This window comes from Phocoena phocoena, chromosome 8 (genome assembly GCF_963924675.1).
Source record: "Phocoena phocoena chromosome 8, mPhoPho1.1, whole genome shotgun sequence".
Classification (NCBI taxonomy): domain Eukaryota; kingdom Metazoa; phylum Chordata; class Mammalia; order Artiodactyla; family Phocoenidae; genus Phocoena; species Phocoena phocoena.
The window spans coordinates 103,089,188-103,110,200 of NC_089226.1; the positions used below are offsets into that span (position 1 = coordinate 103,089,188).

Below are 21,013 nucleotides of genomic sequence, written 5' to 3' on the forward strand. Positions count from 1 at the left end.
CCTGCAAGGTGAGAGAGCGGCGACGCCCTGCACGGGCCCCCGCCCCGAACAGGGGTGCGCCGTGCCGTGCCTGGGCACCCCGGCGAACCGAACTTGACCCGTCTTCTGACCACCACGGCCCCGACCCCTTCCACCTGCCCCGACCTCCAGTTGGCTGAGGACTCCCACCCCACACCGCGCTAGTCAGCACACCAGTGCCTCCAGCCCTGGTTGTTCACCTTCGTAGATCAGTTCGGGACCCCTTCCTTACTCAGTGAGAGCTTGAAGGGCTCCGGACTCTCCACTAGCTGCTTTTTCTCTTTCCCTCTGCAGATGGACGGAACAGAAGGCAATGCTGGGCAACCCGGCCCCGCTGATCGGTCCCATCGAAGCAGCGTGTCCTCCGTGGGAGCCCGAGGTGGGTCCCTGTCCGCAGTCTTCTCCCCGCTGTACCCTCCTAGGGCCTCAGGCCTGAGGAAGTGGCCCTGGCTTGTCATCTCTTTCATTGAAGAGAATCTTATTTATTAATTAACAAATAAGGTCTGTTGAGGTGTGGAAAAGTGACAGGTCAGTCAGGTATTAGCTATAGTTTGTACCTGAGGCATTTGACACACTGACTTTCTGAAATCGGTCAACTAGCCAGAGGCCAGGCAGGATTGGAACCCCGAGTATATTGGCCTCGAAGCTGAGTGCTTCTTCATGGTACCTGTGGTTCCAGTGATGGAGAATTGAATCTGGCTGCTCTTTCAAGGGTCTCCTTTTGGCTCCAGACTCCAAATAGGCATCCCACAGGCTGTCACAAGGGAACACTCAACTTTTTGGACTGTACTTCTGTTTAACACTGAAAGGCCGTCGTGTTGAGTCCTGAGTCTTAAAGAGTCCCAAGGAAGCTGAGCGCTTGAACTGGCTTTACCCTGGGGTGGCCTTGAGAATCCTCTGTCCCCATGTTAGCTTGGGCCAGAGGGAGATAGTGATTTGCTTAAGGATGATAGCTCTCTCCCTCCCTGCTTGATTTACTAACTACTGTAACCTCAGGATGGGTTCAATCTATCTCTGCCTCAGTCCCACCTGTAGAATGTTCTCCTTCGGGGGAGAAGCACACCAGAGTCCTTGGGGCTGCCAGGGGAGTGTGTGTGGGTGCAGCAGCCAGCCCTAATTTTGAACTTTTGGGGGTTAGGGTGGGTCTAGGCTGGTCCCTGGGCTGGAATTGCTGGGTTTCTGGGTGGTTTGAGGGTCTTCAGTAAGTCCTAACAGACAGCACTCTTCACGGGGTCCTTAGGGGATGACGGGGCTCTGCCTCTGGAATGTAGCCTTGGTCACCCCAAGGGTTGCAGGGTGGGGGCTGCAGCCCCAGAGCGGGGAGCGGAGGGTGCCTGGTTGGCATGCCTGGGCAGTGGGCCCAGCTGACCCTGCCTGGCCTCCATCGCAGCAGCTGACGTGCTGGTGTACCTGGCGGATGACACAATGGTGCCCCTGGCCGTGGAGAACCTGCCCTCGCTCACTGCCCACGAGCTGCATCAGGCCGTCCGTGAGGTCCTGCAGCTCCCGGATGTTGCCCTGGATGCCTTTGCGCTCTGGCTTGTCTCCCCTCTGCTGGGTAAGACTTGGCAGTGAGAAGCCCAGGGGGAAGGGCTGGAAGGGCGCTGACCAGTGGGGAAGGAAGGGGCAGCTTCTGGAACCTCTGGCCGCTATACATCAGGGGAAGGTGGGACGTGTTTGTGTCCTGGAGCTGGCCGTGGCTTTCAGGACCCAGAGCCCTGAGAGGTGGCCTGGCTCCTCTGCCCCCGCCTCTCTTTTCTTTGTGCTGGAGGCAGAGGAGGGGCCAAGCCTACCCCTCAGCCTCAGTGCTGCTGGAGCCTGCACATCAGGAGTGGGGGCGGCGGACAGGGAGGGAGGGGGCGCGTGTTCACCGAGCACGTGGTCTGTGCCACAGCCTGAGCTGGCGTTTTGCAAGCAGAGTTTCACCTTATCCTCATGGCCCAGCCTGGTCACGCAGATGAAGAATTGAGGTTTGGAGCCATGGGACCAGTGAGTGGTGGGACCAAGATCAGAATGGAAGCCTAGGTGGCCCCCAGCCAGCCTCCTTGAGCTGCTTCCTGCTCCGTGGAGGCAGGGAGGAAGGTGGGACCCGGCCCAGGAAGCAGCCACCCCTGAGGATGGGACTTTTCCTGAGGGTGGGGAGGATGAGTGGGAACCCAGCTTCTCTGCAGGGGGCCTCCAGCCTTGCCTGTTTTCTGGCCCGTGATCACCCTGTCCTGCCCTTTCAGGCTGAGATCCCAAGGCGGGCGGGTGGAGTGGGAGTGAGGGCAGTGGGAGCCCTCCAGCCCGCAGGCCTGGGGGACATGAGGTGGGGGGGAATGGGGAGCTCCCTGGGGCCTCAGAATAGGGCTTCTAGCCTGCTGGCTTGGTCAGGAGAGGGGCCAGGAGAGGATGCCCCAGCTGGTGCCGGGACCAGGCATGTTTGCTGCACTCATTCCCCTCCCTTGTAGAGGAACAGGGGCAAGAAGGGTGTGCCTGGTCCCTGGGCCCCTAGGAGTTTGTGCCTGTGCCCTGGAGGGAGGGTATGCCCACTTGGAGAGGGAGTGCCTGTCTCCCCACCCCCACCCTCTAGTGGGAGCTTCCTGCCCAGCTACTGCTCTCGCCCACCCTCTTCCTGCTGATCCGTCTCTCCGCTGCTCCCCACCCAGCTCAGCTGCCCCTCCTTCACCCTTCTGGCTGTTGGTCAGGACCGCGGGCCCCTTGGCTCGTGTCTCTGGAAAGCTGGGGGTGGTTTCATGGGGCCCCTGCCCTACCTCAGGCTCCCTGTCCCTGCAGTGGGGCAGCTTACTTCCTCCCCCACTCCCTCGTCATCGCATTCCTGCTCCCCCTTCACCGGAACATGAATGGGCTGCCTGTGTGGCCCGTGGGTCACCCTGGGGCACCGCCCCATCCCAGAGGCCCCAGCACAGAGTCAGCACCCACTTTGTTCCCAGGCTGGGTTCAGGAAGGCTGAAAGGCCACTTCAGCTTTGACTCGGGCCCTCAGAGCTGTTGGTCCCATACCACGCCCGGAGTGGGTGACATATGCCCCAGGGACGGGGTGCTGTCTGCTGGAGCCGCCCTTCAAGGTGGATGTTTGGGAGGGTTTGACCTTCTCCATGCCATTGTCACTCTGCATGGAACAGGGCTCCAGGGACTGTCAGTCTCGTTGGGGTGACAGCCCCCAGGCAGGAAGGCCCCATCTGGAAGCGTGGGACGGTAGGGTCAGCGCAGTCCTCTTCTGATAACGGGAGTCCTCTGAGCTGCTGGGGCTCGGGGTGAGGCTGGCTGGGGACTGTGGACAGTGTCCCGGGGTCCCAACTACCCACTTACCTCATTCGTCTCACAAGTATGTGCAGAGCAACCCGCCCACAATCTCGTACTGGGCAGAGCTAGATGCTAGGGGTCCAGCGGGGAACAGGAGTGAAAGTGTCCCTGCCCTCAGGGGACTCACGGTCTGAAGTGTGCCGGGAAGGCTTGCCAGGAGCAAGTTGCCAGGAGTGCTTCCTGGTGGAGCCACTGATTCTGGCGGCAGCTGGGTGGCATGGCGTTGAGGCAGGGAGCTTGCAGGATGGAAGATCAGCTGGAGCCCAGAGCCCCCGGGGGAGTTGCTGGGGTGGAGGCTGGCCGGGCAGAGGCCCAGGCAGGGCCAGGAGCAGGGGAGAACAGCCCCTTGGCCCTTTGGGCCTCAGTTACCAGCCTTGGGCTCTGCTTCCTAACGGCGGTGCTGGAGCCATCTGTACCTCCGGCCCCAGCACCTTCCGTCTGCCACAGCCTCTCAGCTCCAGCCCATCCTGGGCACAGTAGGGAACAGTCAGAGGCTGACTGCCTGGAACCTGACCCCCTCTCATTGCTGTGTGGCTTTGTTTTTTTTGTTTGTTTGGGTTTCTTTTTGTTTCTTTGGCTGAGCCACACTGCATGTAGGATCTTAATTCCCAGACCAGGGATCGAACCCGCGCCCCCTGCAGTGGAAGTGCGGAGTCTTAACCGCTGGACTGCCAGGGAAGTCCCTGTTGTGTGACTTTGGACAAGCACCTTAACTTCTCTGAGCCCCATTTTTCTTCTCTGAGCCTCATTTTCATTGGTTGAAATGAGAGTAGGGTTATTGCAGGGCAGTTGCCTTTAACCACTTGAAATGGTTCTGGACACCTTGTGCCTACTTCAGTTAATATTGGTCATGACTGCGTCATCGTTGCATTGTTGTTGTTAGTGGGTGGCAGTCGCGCTGGTCAGGGCTTCATGGCCGCTTCCCCTCTTGTCCTGCAGAGGTGCAGCTGAAGCCCAAGCACCAACCCTACAAGCTGGGCCGCCAGTGGCAGGAACTGCTGCTGCGATTCACCGACGCTCCGGACGATGACGTGGCCATGGGTCAGTGCTGCTGCCTGTGCGTCCCTGTCTCGGGCCCACCGGGGTCTGGAGCACAGACCCCGGGCCCAGCCAGGCCTCCCCTGGCAGGTGGAGCTGCCCTGGCTGAGAGGCAGGGCCGGCATCTCCCCCAGAGGAGGGAGGGATCCCTTAGAGGAGCCCGTGAGGGGTGGGCTGGGGGCGCAGTGAGCAGCTTGCAATAAGCCACGCCCCCTATTGCTGGACAGCCCGGGGGTTTTCTGAGTGGTGGTGGAGGAGGCTTGGGGAATGGAGACTGGGCCAGTCGGGGAGAGGGCAGAGCTGGCTGCGTGGGGCGGCCGGCCGGTGACCCCCTCCTCTCTCCCCAGATGAGCCTTCCCTGCAGTTCCGGAGGAACGTGTTCTTCCCCAAACGGCGGGAGCTCCAGGTGAGGCAGGGATTCCCAGGCGGTACCACTCAGGTCTGGCGCCCTGTGTCCAGCCTCCCCTTGTCCTGACCCCTGGACACTGGTGCCCCTCCCAGCTGAGCCACCCCTCCCTGCCACACCGGCCTGCAGATCCACGACAAGGAGGTCCTGCGGCTGCTCTATGAGGAGGCCAAGGGCAACGTGCTGGCCGCTCGGTACCCATGCGACGTGGAGGACTGCGAGGCCCTGGGCGCCCTGGTGTGCCGCGTGCAGCTCGGGCCCTACCAGCCTGGCCAGCCCACTGCCTGTGCCCTGAGGTGAGGGCCAGCGTGACCTGAGGCAGGGGCCCAAGGTGGGGAGGGTGACCTCGGAATCCTGGTTACAAGTGGTCTTGCCAGGTCCTGGAGTCAGGAGGCCCTGATGCTGTGTGACCTTGGGTGAGTCACCCCACCTCTCTGAACCTCCTTTTCCTCGTCTGCTCTGGGCTGAGGGGCCTGGGCAGTGGGAGACGGGGGAAGTGACGTCCGTGAGAGGACCTCCAGAGGTGTGTGAGGGTGGAGCCCGGCCTCCGTGTGAGGTCAGGGGGAGTTGGGCTTGTTCTTTTTGGGGGTCGCAGCCAGGGTGTGGCCAAATACTGAGTCCCAGTTGTCAGTGACAGTCTCACTTAGTCTCGAGCTCCAGGGACGAGGCCCCATTTCCCGGACGTTCTAGTATGCCAGCTCTGTGCTTCCTACCCGTCTCTCTAGAAGCCGTGCTCTTTGCTGTGTGAATTGGCAGGGCCTGGGGTCGTGACGATTGAGCTACCCTGGAAGCAGACCAGGCTGTCTCTGAGCTCCGTGGACAGTGATCTTAAGGTTTAGAGATATTTCCAAAGAAGATGAACTTTTTTTTTTTTTTTAACTGGTAACAGTTATGTAGTCTTTTTTTTTAATTTAAAAAAAAGACTTACTTATTTTATTTATTTTTGGCTACATTGGGTCTTCCTTGCTGCACGCAGGCTTTCTCTACTCGCGGCAAGTGGGGGCTACTCTTCCTTGCGGTGCGCGGGCTTCTCATTGCGGTGGCTTCTCTTGCTGCGGAGCGCTGGCTATAAGGCGCGTGGGCTTCAGTAGTTGTGGCGCATGGGCTCAGTAGTTGTGGCTCATGGGCTCTAGAGCGCAAGCTAAGTAGTTGTGGCACACGGGCTCCGCTGCTCCGCGGCATGTGGGATCTTCCCGGACCAGGGCTCGAACCCGTGTCCCCTGCATTGGCAGGTGGATTCTTAACCACTGCGCCACCAGTGAAGCCCTGAAGATGAACTTTGAACACAGCCTGTCCTAGAACCAGGGCTCTAACCCACACCAGCCCTTCAGGGTACAGTTGTGTTGCGGGGGGAGGATGCACAGAGACAGGGCCCTGTGTCGGGGCCCAGCAGGGGCTACCCTGGGCTCAGTGGAGCCTGAGTGATCCCAGCTGAGCTGGCTGGAGGCTGGCAGCCATAGAAATCCTGGCTCTCGGGATGGGCATGTCTGGTCCTATTGCAAGTGACAGCGAATCCAGCTCAGACTATTTGGACTTGAGAGACTTTGTCAAGAAATGGACGGGTCTGGGATGATTGAGGTGCAGGGGCTCCAGTTGGGTACCCCCAACCCGCAGATCCTGTCCTCACTCTCCTCGCCCAGCCCTGTGTCCTCTGGGCCAGCTCTCAGTCAGACAGGCTCTTGTCTCGTGGTGGCGAGGTGGCCACAATAGTTGCACATTGGCAAGGAGAGACCTCGTCCCTCACGTGACCAGAATTCTAAGACTCATCTGGTGACTGGGCCCACGTCCACCCAAAGGAGACAGAGTGGCCAGAGTGCTGATTGGCTGAGGCCCAGATCCTCCCTTAGGACCTGCCATGAGCCTGCACAGACGCTGTGGACTGGCAGTGGGAAGGCGGGATTTCCAGTGACAAGTGGGCGCTGTGGCTAGAAGCAGGGCTGTTGGGGGACAGGTGATGAAGATGCCTACGGCAGCCCTGAGAAGTGGGGGCAGCCCCCTGGATACCCCTCCTCATGCCGCCCTGCACTTGGGCCTCTCTGGGCATCAGGGTCCTTCCTTGCGTCAGCCCTGCTGCAGGGCCAGCCATCCCTTCCCATGGCCCGGGGTGTTGGTCCTCCAGAAGCCCCTGCGGGGACCCCTCCCCTCTTCGGTGACAGTGACAACCTCGGCCATATTTGTTTGGCACCCACCACATGCCAGGCGCATGCCGGCACCCGTCCATGTGAGTAGGGATCTGTGTCCTTATTTAAACGTGGAGACGTAGACTTGGAGAGGGCGCTCACTGCTCGTAGGCTGGGCCCTGGCTGCAGTCCACCTGGAAGGGCCAGTGCCTGGCCAGAGTCGGGGCTGCCTGAGGGGGAAGAACGGTGCCGTCACACCAGGATGCTTCCCGACTGTGTGTGTGATTGAAAATCACTTTCCTTCGTGAACCTGTGCTGATGAGTTGTAGGTTGGTGGTTTTTTTACCTCCCTATTTGGCAGAACAGAACATTGATAGCTCTGGGTCACTTGGACCACTTCTTGGTTGCAAAATCACCAGTTTAGAAACTGAAACCTTCCTCTGGCCACAGTCTGCTTCTGGGGTGGGCCTGGTTTCAGCTCTCATCCCGGTCTCCTGACTTCTCCTTCAGGCCTCTCATGCTGCAGGGTTCTCGGCAGTGGGCTCTCCGGGGGTCCACGTGCAGGGTGCCTCCTGCCCTCCCCACGCCCTGGGAACCTCGGCGCCCCCCCAGCCCGCAGGCATGGAGCCGCCCTCATGCTGGGCCCTGTTTTCCTTCCTCCACAGGGAGAAGCTGGACTCCTTCCTCCCTGCCCACCTCTGTAAGCGGGGCCACGGGCTCTTCGCTGCCCTCCGGGGCCGTGGGACCAAGGCCGGAACTGGCGAGCAGGGCCTGCTGAACGCCTACCGCAGGGTGAAGGAGGTAGCCGGCAGCGAGAGCGAGCACGAGGCCTCCCTCAGCCCCCACTACCGCGCCTACCTCCTCAAGTGCCACGAGCTGCCCTTCTACGGGTGAGCGGCTCCCTGGCCACGGCCACAGCCCCAGGCCCACTGTCCCTCCCTCACGGCCCATGAGCCCATCTCCGTTCCCGCTGAGCTCTGTCCTCATGCAAGGTGTGTCCGGATGCCAGCACCTGGGGCCCCGCGGGTCCCAGGCTGGACACTCGTCCTCCCCCTCCCCCATCACGGGCTAGGACACCGGACAGGTCCTCTCCTTCCTCCTGCCGCAGCCACGTGGTCCATGGACCTGCCCACCTCCCCCTCAGCCAGCTCTCATTCATGCAGGCACATCTAGCCAATAGCTCTTGTGTGCGTACTGTGTGCCCGCACCCTCTAGGTGCTGGAGACACCTCGGTAAACAAAAGAGACCGCCGTCCCTGCCCGTGAAGAGGCTGTTCTAGTGGTGAGAGAGACAGCAAGCAGTAGAAGCCGAGAACAGACTACAGGGGGGCAAGGGAGCAGCTGGACGGCCCGTGAGGACAGTGGCCGTACTCCACAGGGTACTGTGGCTCAGGCCGCATGGTGGTACCGCAGGAGGGGAGACGTGGCCAGATTCCAGAGACGTTGAGGGTGGAGTTGAAGGAATTTGCAAGACGTGCAGTACAGGAGGTGAAGGAGAGCAGGCAGAGAGGGCTCCAGGTTTCTGCCTGAGCAGCTGCAGGGTGGCCTTGTCATCAGCTGAGACAGGATGGTGTGTGGTGGGGGGCAGGTCAGGGAAGGTCGGGGGCTTGTCCTTGGATGTGTTGATTTTGAGATGCTCTCCAGCGACCCAGGTGGCGATCCTAGCGGGCGTTTGGGTTTCTGAGTCTAGACTTGGGTAACGGGTGAGTCATCAGCATGCAGGTGCTGTTTGAAACCAGGAGCCCCAGCAAGTGAGTGTGGACCGGACAGAGAAGGGGCCCGGCCAGCAAGGCGGGAGGGGTGTTGAGGAGGAGGGAGTGACCAAGCCTCAGGTGCTGCTGCTTCAAGGTCAAGTTCAACAGGTCCCAAGTGGCTGATAGTTGACCTTGGCTCCAGCATCTTGGGGGTAGCAGTGGGAGGAGGACAATGAGAAAAAGAATCAGTGAGTGTAATCAGCTCCTCAGGAGCTGCGCTGTGAGCTGGAGCCCAGAGGCGGAGCAGCAGTGTGGGTGTGGGGCGGCAAAAGGTCTTTAGCTTTTATGGTGAGCGAGATGTCTGTGGCCGCTGTTTGGGCTGCTTCAGTTTCCTCAGTGGATTAGGAGTCCCTGCCCTGAAGCGAGCCTGTGGGAGTCTTCCTGGAGTGGGAGCACCGGGCCGTGCTCTTGGAACTGCAGGTAGAGCGTGCTTGTCTCCAGTCCTGTCCTCGGGGCTGCAGGATTTTTTTTTACATATATAAATTTATTTTGTTTTTTTATTATTTTTGGCTGGGTTGGGTCTCTGTTGCTGCCCACGGGCTTTCTCTGGTTGCAGCGAGCGTGGGCTGTTCTTCGTTGAGGTGCGCGGGCTTCTCATTGCAGTGGTTTCTCTTGTTGCAGAGCACGGGCTCTAGGCACGTGGGCTTCAATAGTTGCAGCACGCAGGCTCAGTAGTTGTGGCTCGCAGGCCCTAGAGCGCAGGCTCAGTAGTTGCGGCGCGTAGGCTTAGTTGCTCGGCGGCATGTGGGATCTTCCTGGACCAGGGCTCGAACCCGTGTCCCTTGCATTGGCAGGCGGATTCTTAACCACTGTGCCACCAGAGAAGCCCAGGGCTGCAGGATTTAACTAGGGCTCTGGCTTAGCCAGGGGTGAGGGGACGTGTGGGCAAAGGCCCAGGGCAGCCAGAGGAGAGGAAGAGGCCGTGGCGGGGCAGGATGGAGGAGGGACAGCTCAGCGGGTGGGTGTCCTAAGGTTGATGCAGCCTTTCCCTTTCTTGGTGTCGAGTCCTGAAGCTGCTTCTCTGCCTGGGCAGCCCCTGGAGGACGGTGGGCAGCGGGGCTCTCCCAACCTCCAGCAACCACAGCCTGCAGACCCTGAGCCCTTGGGCTCCTGGCTGTTCCCTGAACGTAACTTGCTCTGTCCCACACCCGGGTTCATGCTCTACCCTCTGCCTGCAGTGCCCACCCTTCGCTGTGCCACCCAGTTCCTCCTCCTGCCTGATCAGCTCAGATGCTACCACCTCCACGAAGCCTCCCCGTCACCGCCCCCTCAGTTTCTCCCTCCCCTGGGGTGGGTTTCCATTTAACCTTCTGTCACCCAAACAGCTTAAGCTTCTCAGGTGCCTGGGACAGGGGCTGGCCAGAGCATTCCCTGGTGGGTGAACCCAGACCCTGGGCCATCTGTTCTCGCTGCTGGAGGGGACAGCCTAACACCACTTTCCCTCCCCAGGTCTGCCTTCTTCCACGGCGAGATTGACAAGCCAGCCCAGGGCTTTTTGCACCGGGGAGGGCAAAAGCCAGTGTCTGTGGCCATCAGTCTGGAGGGCGTGCATGTCATTGACAGCAGGGAGAAGGTACCTGCTGCTTCTTCAGGGTGGGACCTGGAGTGGGAGCCTCACTGGAGAGGAAGGGAGTGGGGTCATTACCCAGGCCTTCCTGGTTCCCTTGGGCTTCTGGTTGGCCTGGGAGCAGGTGGGCGGCCTGTCTGGCCTCCTTCTCTCAGATGTCCCTGGGGCTTCCACTGTCATCCCGGGGGCTTCCCTGGGTCTGCTGTGGGTCAGCTTTCCTGCCCAGCCTGCTAGGCAGGGCGGTGGCGGGGACAGGGGGAGGCTGCAGCTGGAGACAGGTGGAGAGTCTGGTAGGGCCTGGCTGCTCTGCCTGGCCAGTGGCTGGAGACTAGCTGGTGGTTTTCCAAAGAAGCCCTGGGAGCTTCTCCTGTGGGACTGGGAGCCCTCCTTCCCGCATTTGGTGCTGGTTGTCTCGGCTGCCTGTGTAGGAGGTGGTGTCGGCAGCCTGCCCTGTGGGCCTCTCTGCATCTGGGCAGGGGTCCCTGCTAAGCCAGCAGAGAAGTTTGGGGGAGACTTCTGGTTGTCCCCAGGGAGGGATCCCAGCCCTTCCTGGGCATCTGTGCCCCAAAAACATGTCGGGCCTAGATCCGGCCTCCTGCTAAGATGCTAACCAGCCGATCGCAGGGGAAAGGCCTCCCCTCCCCACCTTCCTTCCCCCGAGTCACTACCAGCTGCCAGGAGCTTGACCCGCTGATGAGAAGTGCGTGGTTTAGGGGGTCTCATCCTCCCTGGACCACAGCCTCCTTTGAGGGTCTGATGGAAGCGGGGCTTCTTCTCCTGAGAGAAACTGACACCTGAATTTAGGCTCAGCCTTGGAGGTAAATAGCCTGGCCAGGTGTATCCTCCTGGTGATGCCCGCGTGGGATGGGGCAGGGGAGCAGGCCTCTGCCCAAAGGAGTCCAAGCTCTGTGTCTCCCGCTGGCCAGCACGTCCTGCTGGGCCTGCGCTTCCAGGAGCTGTCATGGGACCACACCTCTCCCGAGGAGGAGGAGTCTGTCCTGTGGCTGGAGTTCGACGGGGACAATGAGGGCACACCGGTCAACAAGCTCCTCAAGATCTACTCCAAGCAGGTAGTGGTGGGTGTTGCCTGCACCGAGGGTGGGGATGGGGGTCGGGGAGGGTGTGCTCAGGGGGTCCCAGACTATTGGAGGCTCCAGGCTGGGTGGCAAGGAGGTGAGAGGGCTGCCGAGGGCCTGGGGACCAGGGGTCCAGCTCCTGCTGACCGGGAGCCACCCTTGTGGGTTCGGAAGGCCTGGCCAGGTGGTGGGGCAGTGGTTGGTGGAGGGCTGCCTGGTACTGTGTGACCAGCCCGCACTGGCTCCCTCGGTCCTTGAGCCCCCCGTGAGCGGGGCTCTCAGGTGACGAGCAGGCATGGAATGGCTAAGACCCCTCTTTGCCTTTGTTTCACTTCCATCCATCGGGCACCTGGTCTTCCCAGCCAAACCTTCATCCCCACCCCTTCCCCTCCCACCCTGGTTTCTCCAGGAGAGCCCTTCCAGGACTCAGGGCCTCGTTGCTCTCCGCCCCAAGCACAGAGATGGGGTCCAGGGACTCCTGTGAAAGCACGTGCCCCCTCCTGGGGGCCCGCCACAGCCAGGCTTCTCCCGTTGCTCCCTCTACGCGTTCCTTCCCACTGCAGCACCCACTGCTCCAACCCCAGCGGCCTCTGCCCTGCTACACCCGGTACCCGATGCCTGCTCTTACTCCTGCAGGCTCCCCTCTTGGACCCTACGGGCCCCTCCCACCTCCTGCCCTTCTCCCCCTGTCTCCCGTGCTGGGCCTCCTTTCCAGGGCCTCGCAAGGGAGTTCTCTCCCTGTCCTAGCTCTTCTTTCTCTCGTCTTTCAGCACTTGGCCGTCCTAACCTTTATGCTGATGACATCACATTTTCTACATCACTCTTAGTTCCCCGATCAGGGATCAAACCCATGCCCCCTGCAGTGGAAGCGCGGAGTCCTAACCGCTGGAACGCCAAGGAATTCCGTAGAGTTCTTTTTTTAAGTAAACATTTTATTGAATTATAATATACATGTAGAAAAGTGCCCAGCTCTTTTTTTTTTTAATATATAAATCTATTTATTTATTTTTGGCTGCGTTGGGTCCTGGTTGCTGTGCACGGGCTTTCTTTAGATGTGGCAAGAGGGGGCTACTCTTCGTTGCCGTGCGCGGGCTTCTCATTGCGGTGGCTTCTCTTGTTGAGCACGGGCTCTAGGCGCGTGGGCTCAGTAGTTGTGGCTCACGGGCTTTAGAGCACAGGCTTAGTAGTTGTGGCACACTGGCTTAGTTGCTCCTCGGCATGTGGGATCTTCCCGGACCAGGGCTCGAACCCGTGTCCCCTGCATTGGCAGGTGGATTCTTAACCACTGCGCCACAAGGGAAGCCCCCCAGCTCTTAATCTCAACAAATTTCCCCAAAGAAACCCATGTAACACCTTTCAGATTAAGAAAGACCCCTTGAGCCCCCTCCCAGCCTTGCCCCCACCAAGGGACCTCCGCATCCTGACTTGTGTCACCCCAGAGTCATTCTGCCTGGTTTTGAGCCTTAGGGCAGTGGGTTCCCACAGTGTGTTCTGTTCTGCCCGGTGTCTTGCGCTCAGCCCTGTGTCTGTGAGCTCCATCCTCGTCTCCACTGCAGGTGGCAGTGCTTTGGTCTTTCACGCGGCTCTCGGGTGTTCCCACATGTGAATGTGTTGCTGTTGACTTTTCCATGCCATAGCGGACGGGCACTTGGGTCTCCAGTTCGGGACTGTTGCAGACAGTGCTGCGTGGTCAGTGTTGCACATGTCCTCTGTGTGCGTGTCCAGGTACACGCCCAGGAGCCGACAGGCCGGGTCACAGGCAGGTGCTGTGCTCGGCGTTCACCTGCGGTGGCTGGATGCTGGCTGCGGCAGTAGTTAGTATTGTCATCTTGAACGTTCAGCCAGTCTGGTGGGTGAGGAGGGGTATCTCCTTGTGTTTTCTTCCTTTATTATTTAGTCACTTTATTGAGGTATAATTTACAATAAAAGTGAGTTTTAACACGTTCACACACCCTTGGAACCACTGCCCCCACAGGCGAGCTATGGAGGTGCTTAGATACATCCATGTATCTTCCTAGAGGGGAAATGTCTATTCACGTCTTCTGCGCATTTTTTAATTGGCATTATTTCCATCACCCCCAAATCTCCATGTGGTTTTTTTTCCCCCATGTGGTTTTAATTGACAACACACACACACACACACACACACACACACTAATGAGGTTGAGCATCTTTTATGTGTGTATCCACCATCTGGATATCCTGTTCATTGAGGTCTTTTGCCAATTTTTCTTTGGGGTTGTGCTTTTTTTTTTTTTTTTGGTACATTTTGCTTCTGATTTAAGACTCACCTCTTCACCTGCTACTTGACAGCTCCCCTTAGCTATCCCTAGAGTTTAGCTTTCTCCAGAATGTCATAAACACATGCATCACAGTTACCCAGGAGAAATGGAGATATATGTCCACATAAGACTTACACTAAGATATTCATAGCAGCTTGGTTTGTCATAACCAAAGAATTGGAAACAACATAAATGTCTGTCAGCTGGTAGATAGATAAACAAATAGTGGTCCAGCCCTACAGTGTCTGTACTGTCTGCAGCCTTTTGAGCCTGGCCTCTTTCACTAAGCTTCACGCTCCTAAGGTTCACCCACATTTCGTGGTGGAGCGGTTCGTTCCTGTTGCTTGTTGAATAGTATTCCGTTGTATGGATACACTACAGGTCAGCTCTTCACCCACTTGTTTGGGTTGTTTCCAGTTTGGGGCTTTTGTGAATAAAGCTGCTCTGAACATTTGAGTACAGGCTACTGTGTGGGCGTATGCCTTCATTTCTCTTGCATAAATACCTAGGAATGGGATTATGGATTGTATGATAAACATATAATCAGCTTTACTAGAAACTACCAAATGGTTTTCCAAAGTGACTGTACCATTTTGTTACCCCACCAGCAATGTCTGAGAGTTCCAGTAGCTCCGCATCCTTGCCCAGCGCTTGGTGTGGTCAGTTTTTGTTTGTTTGCCATTCTAATAACTGTATGGTAGTGATAAGTCATTGTGGTTTTAATTTTCATTTTCATAATGACTAATGATGGTGATCATCCATCCGTGTGTTCATTTGCTATCCATAGGTCTTCTTTGATGGAATGTCTGATCAAATCATTTGTCCTTTTTTTTTTTTTTTACTTTTTTTTTTCTAACATCTTTGTTGGAGTATAATTGCTTCACAATGGTGTGCCAGTTTCTGCTCTACAACAAAGTGGGTCAGCTATACATACACATATATCCCCATATCTCCTCCCTCTTGCGTCTCGCTCCCACCCTCCCTATCCCACCCCTCTAGGTGGTCACAAAGCACCGAGCTGATCTCCCTGTGCTATGTGGCTGCTTCCTACTAGCTATCTGTTTTACGTTTGGTAGTGTATATATGTCCATGCCACTCTCTCACTTCGTCCCAGCTTACCCTTCCCCCTCCCCGTGTCCTCAAGTCCTTCCTCTATGTCTGCATCTTTATTCCTGTCCTGCCCTTAGGTTCTTCATAACCAATTTTTTGTTGTTGTTGTTTTTAGATTCCATATATATGTGTTAGCATACGGTATTTGTCTTTCTCTTTCTAACTTACTTCACTCTGTATGACAGACTCTAGGTCCATCCACCTCACTACAAATAACTCAATTTTGTTTCTTTTTATGGCTGAGTAATATTCCATTGTATATATGTGCCACATCTTCTTTATCCATTCAGCTGTCGTTGGACACTTAGGTTGTTTCCATGTCCTGGCTATTGTAAATAGAGCTGCAATGAACATTGTGGTACATGACTCTTTTTGCATTATGGTTTTCTCAGGGTATGCCGAGTCGTGGAATTGCTGGGTCGTATGGTAGTTCTATTTGTAGTTTTTTAAGGAACTTCCAAACTGTTCTCCATAGTGGCTGTATCAATTTACATTCCCACCAACAGTGCAAGAGGATTCCCTTTGTCCATTTTTTTTTCCTTTGTCCATTTTTTAAATTGGGTTATTTGTTTTCTTACCAAGCTGTAAGAGTTCATTATATATTCTGCCTACCAGTCCCTTATCTGATATATATTTTGCAGATGTCTTCTTTCAGTCTATAACTTGATGTTTTTTCCTAAAAAATGTCTTTTAAAAAGATGTTCTTAAATCTTCCAGTCCATTTATTTTATATCTCCATTTATTTGTCTTTGATTTCTTTCACTAACATTTTATGGTTTTCAGCATACAAGTCTTGTGCATCTTTTATTAGATTTATCTCCCCCTCCCCGCTTTTTGGTGCTACCAGAGATGGTACTATTTTTAATTTCAATTTCCAGTTATTCATTGTGGTGTATAGAAATGCAGCTGATTCTGTTACCATATATCCTTTTATCCTGTAACCCTCTTGAACTCACTCACTATTTCTAGTATCTTTTTTGCAGATTCTTTGTGATTTTCTGTGTGGACAGTTACATTGTCTATGAACAGGGACAGTTGTATTCTAACTTTCCAGTCTGTATGCCTCTCAGTTGTCTTGGCTGATAGCACTGCCTCGGACCCCCGTTACAGTGGTGAGTAGGTGTGAGCAGACATCCTTGACTTGAGGGGAAAGCATTCAGTCTTTTTTTTTTTATATAAATTTATTTATTTATTTTTGGCTGTATTGGGTCTTTGTTGCTGCTTGCGGGCTTTCTCTAGTTGCGGCGAGCGGGGGTTACTCTTAGTTGTGGTGTGCGGGCTTCTCATTGCGGTGGCTTCTGTTGTTGCGGGGCATGGGCTCCAAGCGTGCGGGCTTCAGTAGTTGTGGCACGCGGGTTCAGCAGCTGTGACGCGCGAGCTCTAGAGCACAGGCTCAGCAGTTGTGGCGCACGGGCCTGCGGCATGTGGGATCTTCCCGGACCAGGGCTCGAACCCGTGTCCCCTGCATCAGCAGGCGGATTCTTAACCACTGCGCCACCAGGGAAGCCCAAGCATTCAGTCTTGCTCTGAGTAGGTGTGGTGTGAGCTGTGTGTTTTTCATAGACGCCTGTCGTCAGATTAAGGAAGTTCCCGTCCATTTCTAGTTTGCTGAGTTGTATCCCGAGTGGATAGTTCATTCTGTCGGATGTGGCTGAGGTATAACGGCAGCGTCCCCGAACCTCAGGAGCATTGAGCGGTGTTAGAGAAACTCGGAGGGCTCGGGGCCTGTCCCCACCGGCTGCCCGCTGCCCGGCGCCCCTCTCAGCTCAGTGCAGTTCCCTCAGGGAGGCGAGGAGGCCGGTGTGGAGCCCGGACCCGCCTGTGCACGGTCCCCTGCCCTGTTCCCCCTGTGCAGGGCAGCTTGTGTGGCTCTGGGGAGGCCTCGGGCCACCCCATCGGGCAGCTGGGCATCAGCTGCCCCCTTGGCCTCTGACCCTGCTCCCCAGCGGGTTCTCTTCTTAGGACACGCGGCAGGCATCTGTCCACCTCAGTCCCTGCTGTGTCCTGCCGCCTGCAGCGGGGTGACACTTCATAAACGCCTGCTGCCTAAGTGACACCACCTGCTGGCAGCTTTCTGTCTGTGGGTCTGCAATCCCCTGCCACCCCTGCCATGTGGTGCCCAGACCGTGCCCGCTGACATCTGGTCACATCACCTTTTATGTCAACACGCGTAACGTTTCCAGTCTGTTGAGAAGACGTCACTTTAGAAGAACGTGCCTGGAGGGAGCCGCTTTCCCGCCCAGGGACCTCACCACCGCCTTCTCCTTGGCTGCGGGTTCTGCTCTCAGCAAACGCACAGGCCCAGAGAGCCCTGCCCCCCTCCTCCCTCCCGACCTGCGCCTTCTAACTAGAGTGGTCCTTCTTTCCCAGCCCATCTCTGACCCCTGAAGTCCCCCCACATGGGAGGCCTCCCCTGCCCCTGGCCCCTTCCTTCTCCTTGCGTAAAGGGTGTTGGTTTCCTCATTGCCTCCCCCACCAGAGGGCTGGGGGCTGTGGGTTCGGTTCATCTGGCTCTGCAGCAGGTAGGGGGAGGTGGGCCTGGGCCAGGGCTCCCCTGCCAGGCCTCACGCCGGCCCCCCTCCTCCCCAGGCCGAGCTGATGAGCAGCCTCATCGAGTACTGCATCGAGCTGAGCCAGGCCACGGAGCCCGCCACCCCGCAGGAGAGTGCGGCCGGCCCGGCCTCGGCCGCTGGCTCCTCACCACCCCCCACGCAACACCCCCAGCTGCGGAGGCAGGGCAGCGTGGTGTGCAGCCGGATCCAGCATCTCTCCACCATTGACTACGTGGAGGAGGGTGAGTGACCCCATCGCGGTGTACACGTGTACCTACGCGCGTGCACACGCACGCCATGGGGAGCTCTGGAGGGTAGGGAGGTGGGGAGCAATTCCAGGCCCGGTGAGTTAGCCTCCAGCGGCAGGACCTGGCTTGGGGCCTGGGGGGCAGGCTGGGCACAGGTGTCCCATCGTCTGAGCTCTGCGACAGGGAATCTGAGGCCTCTGGGGCTCCGGCAGTAAGAGCCCTACTCCGTCCCTTCTCACTGCTGCGTCCGCAGACGTGTCCAGATGTGAAAAAGTAGAAACTACCAGTGTCTGTTATTAAAGGTGTAGGTACAGGAACGATGGGCCCACACCCTGTGGGATCAGTGCAGCTGGTAAAGATGCCATACATACCCTAGTGCACTGTGGTGTCTTGGATCGAGTCCCAGAACAGACAGCAGACATTGTGGAAGAACAGGTGAAATCCACAGGTTTGCCGCTTAGTTAATAAAGCTGTACCAGTGTTCTTATCTATGACACAGACCGTGGTAACAGATGGACCGTGCTAACACAGGAGAGGCTTATGAGGATATGCAAGAACTCTATGTATTATCTTTGCAACTTTTCTGTAAGTCTAGAATTATTCCAAAATAAAAAGGGGTTTTTTTTGGTTTTCAAATGGCAAGATGTTCAGAAAATAGCACTGAGTAGAAAAAATCAGGTACTAGGAGAAAATCAGGCACGAGTACTAGGTACTAGGTGCTCATTAGCATGCGAGACAGCATCCACGTGCACAAGGAGGGAGAGACCCCTTTGCAGCCATCAGCTGCTGTAACTTTCCTTTTTTCTTCGTGCTTCGTTCTGGCATTTAAATTTTTACAAGCGTGTCATTTTTATCATCGGAAAAAGCAAAATAATTTATAATTTTTCTCTGACACACTTGTTACCACAGTTGCTGTCTTCCTCTCCTAGTGAGCTCAGCCCCTTCCCCCGCCATCCCCTGTTGCTGGACATCATAGTTACAGTTGACCCTTGAACAACACCGGTTTGTGCTGCGCGGATCCACTTACACGCGGGTCTTTTTCAGTAGTAAATACTGTAGTTCTGCACAATCCGTGGTTGGTTGAATCGGTGGATAAGGAGGAACCACGGGTATATGAAGGGCCAACTATAAGTTATACCCAGATTTTCGACTGCGCAGAGGGTTGGCATTGTCCTAGGGCTGACTGTATTTCTAGTTCTCAGCTACTACAAACAACATACCCGTAGCCAAATCCTTACCTGGAATCTGAACTGTTTCCTCAGGATAAATTCCTAGAAATGGGGTTGCTGGGTCAAAGTGTGTGCCCACTTTGCCCGTCCCAGGAGGAAAGGAGGCACCTGCCTTCCCCACCCTCACCCACGATGGGTGTTATCGTCCTGAGGGGCGGAGAACTCACTGGAGTTGGGGTTTGGATGCTGGTGAAGTGGCATCGTTTCTACACGCTTGATCACGTACAGTTTCTTCCTGCGTTGCTGTTCATTTCTGTTGCCTGTTTTTCTTTTGTGGCTTGAGTTTTTAAATTAACGTCTTATGTTAATATGGTGTATTTGTCAGAATTAATGAACCGATATGATGCAGTATTATTAACTAAAGTCCTTAGTTTTAACCTAACGTCCTTTTTCAGTCCCAGGGTCCCATCCAGGACACCACCCTACATTTGGTTGTCATGTCTCCTTAGGCTCCTCTTGGCTGTGACAAGTTACTCAGACTTTCCTTGTTTTTTGATGACCTTGACAGTCTCGAGGCGTACTTGTCGGGGATATCGTAGGATGCCCCTTTATTGGAATTTCTCTTATGATTTTCTCATTATTAGATGGGGTTATGGGTTTGGGGGAGGAAGATCACAGAGGTAACATGCCATTTTTACTACATCATATCAAAGGTACCTTATCAACATGATTTATGACTGTTGATATTAACCTTGATCACCTGGCTTGAAATTTTTAACTTTTAAGAAGTCTTTTAGGGACTTCCCTGGTGGCCCAGTGGTTAGGACTCCAGGCTTCCACTGCCGGGGCCCTGGTCGGGGAACTAAGATCCCGCAAGCCTCGCAGTGAGGCCAAAGAAAAAGAGGTCTTTTTATCTCATTGAGGGTAACCTTCAGCCAGTAGTATATGTTATAGGTATTTTGTGGTTTTGGCCTGTTCTTTTTTTCTTCTTCTTTTTTTTTTGTAATTGAATTATAGTTGACATACAATATATTATATATTGTGATATATATAGTGATTTTGACAAACATAGTGATTCAGTATTTTTATATGTTACAAAATGATCATAAGTCTAGTTACCATCTGTCACCATACAGAGTTATTACAATATTATTGACTATATTCCATATGCTATATATTACATCCCTGTGACTTACAGCTGGAAGTTTGTACACCTCTCTGGTCTCTTCTTGAACAGGTTTAGACAGCACAGCAGGCCCAGCATCAAATGCAAACCCTGGTAGCCTCTGATTTGGAGGCTGGCCACCCACCCCACGTGTCCTGTTGCTGGTGGGAGAGCTGGGGTGGGGCTGAGGCTCACAAAGCCGGCAGGAGTGAAGAGGAGAGCTCATCCTGAACAGGCTCCAGAAGGGGCTCCCCTGGGGCTGGGCCCCCTCCCCTCAGCGTGTCCCTCTTGCTCCCCGACAGGTGAGCAGATCAAGCGCGTGAAACCGAAGCGCAGCACGTCCTTCTTCAGCCGGCAACTCTCCCTGGGCCAGGGAAGCTACGCCGTGGTGCAGCCCACCGAGAGCCTGGAGCAGGGCTGAGGGCCGCAGTGCCTGGTGGGAGGGCTTGGGGGCAGCCCCTGGGCATGGCCCAGCATCATGCTACCTAAGGGAGAGCGCTGGGAGGAGGGCAGCCTCAGTGTGTAGACAAGTCACTTCTGTACCCGGGATGCCGCCCGGGCTGTGCTGTGCAGAGCCAGCTGGGGGCAGCCGCAGGATCCCTCCTGCAGCCTGCCTGCCCTCCCTCCAGACGCCGGGCCCCGCTGCAGTCTCAGGACCAATCTGACCAGGCCCCGGCCGCCCCCTCCCACCCAGGGACTCGCCTTTGTGCCCCTCTCAAAACGGACAGTATCCCCTGCCCTGAAGTCCCCGCTGGAGGCAGGTGTCCCCACTGGAGGAGGAATAGGGCTCAGGACACTTGGGCGTACTATGTGTCTTTGGTCTTTCCCCTGGACTTTGGTGACCACATCCCTGCATTCCTTCTGCTGCATTCCAGCCCACACCACCAGGCTGGGACGTGGCCCTGTGGGGAGAGGGCAGGGGGCCTCCCTGGACTGAAACACAGCAGGAACAGAGAAGGTGAGGCCCCCACCAAGCCCTCCCCGGCTGGATGAAACTGGATGGCCCCTGCGCCCCTCACTCAGGCCTCTTTTGCGGGCAGGAGACACTCTGACCAGAAGGAAAGTGTGCTTGCTCATCTTTGGTGATGCCACTGTGCTGGGAGCTGGCTGTCCTGTGGACCAGCAAGTCCACTGGACCCACGGTCCACACCCGGAGGAGCTCCCAAACCCCCTTGGGCTTCAGGTTTTAGTTTTGATCTTTCTT

The 21,013-nt window shown here is 56.2% G+C and overlaps 1 protein-coding gene across 3 annotated transcripts; it reads left to right on the forward strand.

Annotated features, from left to right (window-relative positions):
• The first annotated feature begins 312 nt into the window (after positions 1-312).
• Positions 313-20,230, forward strand: FRMD8 (FERM domain containing 8). 3 transcript variants are annotated; one of them, XM_065882540.1, is made up of 10 exons: positions 313-397; positions 1,409-1,576; positions 4,263-4,364; positions 4,709-4,767; positions 4,897-5,063; positions 7,553-7,777; positions 10,090-10,213; positions 11,134-11,277; positions 17,265-17,469; positions 20,112-20,230. In XM_065882540.1, exons 1-10 carry the CDS (start codon positions 313-315, stop codon positions 20,228-20,230), a joined length of 1,398 nt encoding a protein of 465 aa, XP_065738612.1. The 3 variants fall into 3 exon arrangements, with proteins under 3 accessions (XP_065738612.1, XP_065738613.1, XP_065738614.1); XM_065882541.1 differs by lacking the exon at positions 4,263-4,364; XM_065882542.1 differs by lacking the exon at positions 1,409-1,576.
• Positions 20,231-21,013: the final 783 nt, after the last annotated feature.

Bases quoted from the DNA above. Each gene is read 5' to 3' on its own strand.
- FRMD8 (XM_065882540.1), top strand. From the start codon at position 313: ATGGACGGAACAGAAGGCAATGCTGGGCAACCCGGCCCCGCTGATCGG. The intron at 5,064-7,552 runs GTGAGGGCCAGC...CTTCCTCCACAG, and splicing joins CCCACTGCCTGTGCCCTGAG to GGAGAAGCTGGACTCCTTCC. The intron at 11,278-17,264 runs GTAGTGGTGGGT...CCTCCTCCCCAG, and splicing joins TCAAGATCTACTCCAAGCAG to GCCGAGCTGATGAGCAGCCT.